The 8,487-nt window shown below is 34.6% G+C and overlaps 1 protein-coding gene across 1 annotated transcript; it reads left to right on the top strand.

The window, feature by feature from the left end:
* The first annotated feature begins 717 nt into the window (after nt 1-717).
* On the top strand, nt 718-8,276 carry LOC123547726 (uncharacterized). Its single transcript, XM_045334986.2, has 6 exons — nt 718-1,227; nt 2,044-2,119; nt 5,860-6,051; nt 6,854-6,927; nt 7,588-7,681; nt 8,011-8,276. The coding sequence occupies exons 1-6, from the start codon at nt 916-918 to the stop codon at nt 8,235-8,237; spliced, it is 975 nt and encodes a 324-aa protein (XP_045190921.2). The 5' UTR covers nt 718-915; the 3' UTR covers nt 8,238-8,276.
* The last annotated feature ends 211 nt before the right edge of the window (nt 8,277-8,487 follow it).

Here is an 8,487-nt window from a genome sequence, read left to right as displayed (position 1 = left end):
AGACCTCAAAATCAATAGGAGTCACCTGCTGGTCATGATCAACTTCCCTATCAACTTTCGTGACCCTAGGCCTAAGCGTTCTTGAGTTATCATCCGGAAACTGTTTTACTGTTCAGGGTCACTGTGACCTTGACCTTTAACATACTGACCTCAAAATCAATAGGGGTCATCCTATGGTCATTACCAACCTCCCTATCAACTTTCGTGATCCTAGGCCCAAGTGTTCTTGAGTTATCATCCGGAAACCGTTTTACTATTCAGGGTCACTGTGACCTTGACCTTTGACATACAGACCTCAAAATCAATAGGGGTCATCTGCTAGTGATGACCAACCTCCCTATCAACTTTCATGATCCTAGGCCTAAACGTTCTTGAGTTATCATCCGGAAACGGATAGGTCTACATTCCGACCGACCGACCGACCGACCGACAGACCTACCGACCGACCGACCGACATCTGCAAAACAATATACCCCTCCTTTTTCAAAGGGGGGCATAATAAACTCTGCGGAACAAGTAACCAAAATTCTAAAAGTTAAAATCTAAATTACTTGTACATTACTAGTTGACATTATCGGAACTTTAATGACAAATGTTATTGGCCTATTTCCTGTACGTACCACACTGATTACTTAAGTGACTGTTGTAGAGTGCTATAACAACATCCGTACGTATATTTACTTTGTTTTATCTCGATTGATTTCTTTCGGTATCACAATAGCTGTCCTCCTGTTCTCTTTGCGACTATGCATTAAGACACGTAATACATGCGTCTACTTCATCAATACCTCTTATTTTAATCGTATATAAGTTTGAAAAGAATAGAAGCACATTGTGAACATACATATTCATTTACAGGCACATTTTAGAGGAATATGTTAGTAGTTTATTTAGGAAGTAATTTTCAATGTGAAAATGAATGTTCATACGTATATTAAAATCTTATGTATAGTTTTAATAAACTTAACTTTTATACTTTGTTACGAGAAGTTCTTTTTTTCAAAACAGTTAGTGACAGAACTTATCAATAGAAATATTTTAAATACTCTAACAAAAGTAAGAATACAGACTTGCATTGAGCGGTGCAAGGAAAGCCTTTCTTGCGAGGTTATCAAATATCGCAGAAGATATCATTTGTGCATACTGCTTGAAGCCGACAGCATGAACAATCTTGATATACATTTGGTACATGGAGAAGTATACAGCAGCAAATCAACGTGGGATATGGTACGTTACTGCAAATAATTACATTTGCGTGAAATAAATGTTAAATGTTCATAATGCCTTTGTTTAAAATGTGGCTACCACATTTTCCGTTATGAACATAAAATACATTTATTTCTTGTTAAATCCTATCTCTGATAATTATTTTCTTAACATTTGTCAAAGCTTTGAATATTGCTGAATATACCAGAATGTTTTATTGAATCTATTTTTACTATGTTTCTTTATGGCTCTGACTATAACAGTTTATGTGCAAATATCAAATGTAGTTCTTTTCCAAGCATGTAAGTACGCATTACATCTCAGATTTGGAAAACGTATTCATCTGTTTTAAGATCATAATAATTAAAGCACGATATATCTTTAAATAACCGCGGTGACCCTTGAATTTACATGATATCACTGAAAGATCCTTTGAGTCTGTTTATTTGAGGTAATGAACAACTGGAACACCCTTTACTTTATTATAACTCTTTTAAGCGGATCAGAAGTTATGTCTGATCACCCGTGTTTTGTGCGATATGTTTAATGTCAAATAAGCATGATGTACATATTTATATCAACATATTTACATAGGAACAACAACTGGACAAAACCAGATACTGTCCGGTTTTCTCTTTGGCTATTTTACACGTTCTTCTATCTTAACCCGATCAAAGAAATTGTTAAAAAATAACTATAAATACAATGTTATCAGATTATACTGCTTCGTTTATTTTACATATTTTACTGATAAACACACTGTTCGTATATTATTATAGTAACTGAAAAGGGAGCTAGTTTTGTGTACACGTTACTGGTTAAATCTACAATTTTCAGACGGAATACCTTGGATGTCAACATTGCCGTGAAAAACATGCTTGTGCTAGAAACGGGTCATCCTGTTATGCAGCAGGTAAGACATATAGAAAATAAAGCCAATTCTCTGTACATCTGTATTTTTATCCTACTTTGATGCAAAATAAAGGCAAAAATCAAGTGGTATGATAAATTTTGCTTTATCAGGTCAGTGCCTTGATAAAGTTTGGTGGACTACTTTTTGTGGGGGTTTTTAAACGACGCCATCTTGTTTTTAATAGAATAACTGCTAAAAGACATATTTATGCAATTGTTTTTGTAAACGCGCTTTTATTAGGTACGTGAGACCATGTCACTAATGCATCGTATTTGCAATTACCAAAAAAATGTTTTTATAACGGAAACGCTCGGAGAAACGGAAAATGACTCGTGTATAGCGTTTGTTCATGATTTTAGCTTTCTGCACTTAGATCAAGGAATATATTGCATCTGGAATGGAATGTTGAATTTAATCATCGAGAAAATGGTTTGCCTATTTTTTCTGTCAAGCGACGTTATGGCGTGTGTAAAAGTCACGTCAGACGTTTGCTTGGTGAGGATGGGTATCTGACTTGCAACTGAACTTCGGGCAAAACTTCACTTGGCAGCAAATTAAAATTATTCATTCATGTTCAGCAGAACAGAGAGGTCGGGAACAAAATAAAACAATGTTAACCTTTGTTTTTCAGCTTTTATTTTATTATATTTGGGATTTTAAAGACATATTTGTGTAATTTGGGGCGTGTGTAGGGGGGGGGGGGGGGCGGTGGAGCGGGCGTATTAATTTTTTAATTTCTATGCAAGGCAAACTCAGATCTAGTTGGTGGTAAATTTTGAATTATAATTAAAGAATGGTTTTAAATCAGAAGACAGGATAAATAGAACATTAGGCTACTGTCTTATAAATTTAAATTTATTAAATTCGTCCACGAAAAAAATAAAAGTCTCGGCAAAGCCTCGACTTTTATATTTTTCATGACTCATTTAATAAATTGTAATCAATTTAAATTTATAAGACAGTAACCTAATATTCTCTATTTATCAGTATTTCAGTAGCAAACACACATTCATTCAGTTTGTTTATGAATAGGTGCAACGAGCTGTACTTGTTTACGCATCAAATGACCCGAAAGTTGAATCCTTTCTTATATTTTTAACGACACCAAAGTTGATACTGACAGGGAGTGTTGTAGATCATTTTTCAAATCTTTCTTATTGTTATGAAATAACGTTAATTTTTTGACACGGACATAAAGACTAAAGCATCAAATGACCTGAAAATAGAATCAGTTCTAATATATTTAAAGGTGGTTAATCAGATTTTGGTCAACTAATGGACTTGTTCGAAACTTAGATTATTGATCATCTACACTTATTTGTGTTCACTAAGTTCTCACACACATCAGCTTTTCACTGAATGTATTTTTAAAATTTCTTTTTCCTATCCTGGTTGCCCAACCAAGATAGTGTTAATTTATCATTCATATAAATTTAACAAACATGTTTTGCCTAATGAATAATATGAATATAAGCACTTATTTTTTTAAAGTTGTCAAAGATTACATTGAAAGATACATATTTTCCCAAAGTTCATTAGAAATGCAAGTTTCTAAAGTGTTTGTTACCTCCCTTTTTCTAAAGATGAACTCCAAAGCTACGTGCTGTTTTAATACTTGGCTTTTGTTTCAGGTATTTGAAATATTCAAATATCTATAAAATGCAAATTTTTTGAATACCCGGTTATTACAAAATTTCAAAAAAAGTAATAAAACATGCATTTCCAGTGAGTATCTAACTCTATCTAATGAATCTTTTTGTTCCTAAATAAATCTCTAACAGAATATATAAAAACTGAAAAATGCCATTAAAGTTTGCACATTGCAACTGTAATTGACCACCTTTAACGATATCAAAGTTGATCCTGTCAGGGAGTGCTGTAGATCATGTTCAAAGTTCTGTTATATTGTTATTAAATAGCTGTTTTGACATGGACATAAAATTTTATGTCTGCTGAATTTGTCACGGCCGATTTCAGTTATTTTACAGTTAAAATGTCATATATGTACATATATGTAGTTCCAAAGTCATTTTGTAAAACTTCTTTAAAAGTTTCTGCGCTCGTATGTCATACACCGTTATTTTAAAGTTTAACAGAAGAAAGTAAAATAAACTTAATTGATAAAGTATAATGGCTTCTTTGATATGCCATTCTAATGATTTGGTAAACGTCAAATATCGGGAATACATCAACAAATGAATATGGATCGTGATGCGCATTTTGATATATAATTCCAGTAAAATAGGGCAAGTGATTTAATCATTAAAAAAACTGAATGAAACTACTTTTCTACCTATGTAGGTATTACACATGTTTTTCGTGTTATAACGTCTGCAGAATCCCGAGGGATTGGTTGGTGACATCAGACCCCTTTATGGAGAGCATACCAACGTTTCCCGAGGCATTCTGAAGATGTTATAACACAAAATGAACATGCGCTAAAGCTATTCTACCATAAAACGTGACAATACTAATGAATATAGTGTCCCTCAACGTCATTAAACTTCCATGAAATGCACTGGAATGCGTTGTTTTTTCACCATGACGTCACCATTTCGTTCAGAATTATTCGTTTTGAGGCCGTAACACGTACACTCTTCGCCATGGAACGCGCATATATAAAAATATGTTTTAACATCACGTAAGCGCGAGAACGTTTTCTCTCTCAGACAAATGACAAGAACAACATTTTTATGCTAGAATTACAACTAACACAGTTAACATATTATCGTTTGCTCAACAATGCAAATGTTTTGGAGAGTAAAACGTTAATATAAGTAATGATGTTTAAAATAAGTCAAGCACATGCAGTTTTGTGTACATAATTATATATTAGTACAATGTTGTTGCGTGTATGTAGCACGCCAGTGAGGACGAGGATGTTGATATCACATAATACCTAATGATAATGATGTAATAATGAGGATGATGACGGTGATATCGCTAAATCATCATAAACTTGGTGATCAGGCTATCATAAACTTTCCCCATTTACAAGTTAACGTATCTATTGTTTGTTATCAGCATTACCATGGATTCGCAATCAGTCGTAAACATTTTATTTTTAAATACAAGCGAATTCTTCTCTTGAACCATCCGTCGGATTTTCAGACATTTGAACAAAATATCCATTCATTGACTTACACTGACTTCTCCAAAACTGTACATAAAAGAGTCCACTAGGCAGCATATAAGGACCTACACATATTTTGACTCAAGGTCAGGTGACCTGCTGAATACAGTATGCTAACAACATGGAGCTACATTTTGGACTAGTTCACACGAGCAGTAATTTTCTATTTGGTATAAACAGACCTACTCGACGCCAATTTGGATCTCTTGCTTTAGACATATGCTTTAAAATGCATCATATTTTTATTAATAAAAATTGCGGCTAGTGTATACATGTCCAGTGTATTTTAGTGTTGCATAGTACGAACCACTTTTGGTGAATCTTCCAAATTGCAATGAAACCATTTTGAAGCGTATCACAGCTTAAAATTTGATAGTAATGAACAGTCCACTGAAAACAGAATTCCTAAAATTCTTTGGACTGATAATTTAGAATGACTGAAAACGATTTTATTAATGTATATCCATGGCTCGTCTCAGTCATCATGATATTGTAAAATACCAAGATATGTATTCTCCTTCTGATTTCTAAATTTGAGAGAAGTACTAAATTTTTCATTTTAGATGTAGGAAATGCTGATATTTCAATGTGTATTATCGTATTGCAGCATGTGGGTCTCCACCATATATTCAATCAAGTTCTACCAGAGGAAACATGTTCTCTATTGGAGACCGTATTGCATTCGAATGTGAAAACACTTCGGACAAAGCAATTTCGGAATGTCAACAAGACGGTACTTGGAATTTAACCGGGATACAGTGCAATAATACAGACAATTTAAGCGTAATGGTGATAACAGGTACCAGCATAAAACAAACTTCAGTGTCGGTGACATTTCTCTCGTCGTTACCATTAAAACAATTTGATTTAAAAGTCATTAGTTGTCTCTTACGTAGTAAGTGTTGATAAATTGCTTATTTGAGCCGTGCCATGAGAAAACCAACATAGTGGGTATGCGACCAGCATGGATCAAGACCAGCCTGCGCATGCGCGCAGTCTGGTCAGGCTCCATGCTGTTCGCTTTTAAAGCCTATTGGAATTGGAGAAACTATTAGCGAACAGCATGGATCCTGACCAGACTGCGCGGATGCGCAGGCTGGTCTGGATCCATGCTGGTCGCAAAGCCACTATGTTGGTTTTCCCATGGCACGGCTCATTTATTCTGTCGGGTATTTGCTCATAATATAATTGCTATCATTCAGTAAAAACATGCCTTCATTCTTCTGCACTGTTTGCTCGAAATCAAGCGACCTTAAAAATCATAAAATAAGTTAGTTGTTGGGTTTAGCGTCCTTTTGTAGGTCATATGGCGACTTATAAATAGCTATTAGTAGTTAAGGAAAACCAAAGGTACCCTCAGAGCAATATTTCAGGCACTGACGGGCACTTGGCAAGAACCACAGACTCAAGCTTAAGCTTACAGAGTAAGCGAGGTTTTGACTAAGTTATTATTTGTCAGTTAAAGCAATATACCACTGAGTCCGCACAACAGTTCATAAAGATATGGAATGTACATATCTCTGGTATATTATGATAACATTTCAATCATTTTTTCCGTATTTATTCTAAATGCGTTCAAAGTATTCTACTCCATTTTTAAGGTTCTGTTTGGACGTCCTGCCAAGGTTCAACGTACATGTTTGTTAGAACAGAGCTTACATGGATAAATGCGAAGGTATAATAAACAAAGATTATTTAACGAAATAAATTACAGTTGAAACTCGGTATCTTAAATTCTAATGGAGCAAGCGTTTCACTTCGAGATAACCAAAATCCGACTTAAATTGATATGTGGTGCACGTGTTTTCGGAACTGGACATGCGAATGTCTTCGAGATAGCCGGAATTTCGAGATATGCGAGTTCCAGATATACATTTTATACATATAGATTTCAACTGAATTTCATACCCACGTCAGCATCTGTATCATAGTCATAACGAACATGTATATCAACAATATATTCGCAATAGTTCGACCGTTTCAGTTACTTTTACAATGTTTACGGATGGAATGAATACTGAATACATCTTAAAGTACAGCAGAAAATATGTTAGAGGATCATTTGAGATTATATTGTTAAATAATAATCTACAACAGTTTTTGATAAAAGTCTAAATTGCAGTTATCTTCAATCTTTTAGGATCTTAAAATGATTTTTAAGCAAAATGTGTGCATGTTTTATCACTGTATTGGCTGATTGAGAGAACATTGAAAATAATATGTCATCTCTTTTCCAGCAATAATATCGAAATTACTGATACTGAAAATTTGTTTGATTTATCTTTTCAGTGAGTTAGGCTAACTTTATTATCAAATTTATTTTGTTTGCCATCAGATCAACTGCGAGGCACAGGCTTCACAACTTGTAAAAGTAGACAGTCTACAAATTGATACATGCATTCAGGATATTTTTAACAGCTTGTATTCAGGTAAACATTATTCTGTGCCGAAACGCTCTTCATATGAATAAGAGGGTAATATTATTTATAAGCAAATATTTGAGGATATGTGTGGACACCGAAAGCATCCACAAGTACTTGAAACACAACAGTTTATTTCAACAATTATTCTAAACTTTGGTGTGTTTTCCGTCCAATTTTAGTAGTCCGACAGGAAAGGCGTAAAATCTGCAGCCAGTCAATATCACTGTTTACTATATCTCATGAAAGTATGTTATGACACTATCATTAAATAGTTACCTACATTTATTAATTTACCTGAAGTATTAGATTAAATTATGTACTGTTAATTATTGTAGGTGAGAGGGTAAACTTATGGATCGGGGCAAATGATATAGCAACAGAGGGAATATTTGAATGGGCAGATGGATCGTCAGTGAGCGGTTATGATTCATGGAATAACCGACAACCCGACAATGCATTGGGGAATGAAGACTGTGCAGTTCTCGGGACAAGATTCTTCCGATGGAATGACAACGATTGTAGTGACACTCATGGTAGCATATGTAGCGTAGCCGCTCCTTAAGTCCACTGGATAGATAACTCAATACACTGTTTTTGTTTCTATCGAGTTTATTTTCCGTCACCAATGGTATAACTTCTAACTGACAGAGCTAACAAAATTCAATCTAGCACAAATGAGCCTTTAAGCATTTCATAACTCTCTGTCTCCGTCTGCAATCGTTCTCAGGCTGTGCGCAGCGCAAGGCTTTAGACCTGACCGGCCTCTCCATATTTATACAGATTGATCAAATACATCATTTACATAAGCAAAA

The sequence above is a fragment of the Mercenaria mercenaria genome, chromosome 9, assembly GCF_021730395.1.
Source record: "Mercenaria mercenaria strain notata chromosome 9, MADL_Memer_1, whole genome shotgun sequence".
In the NCBI taxonomy this organism is placed as follows: domain Eukaryota; kingdom Metazoa; phylum Mollusca; class Bivalvia; order Venerida; family Veneridae; genus Mercenaria; species Mercenaria mercenaria.
This window is presented reverse-complemented; position numbering and strand designations above follow the sequence as displayed.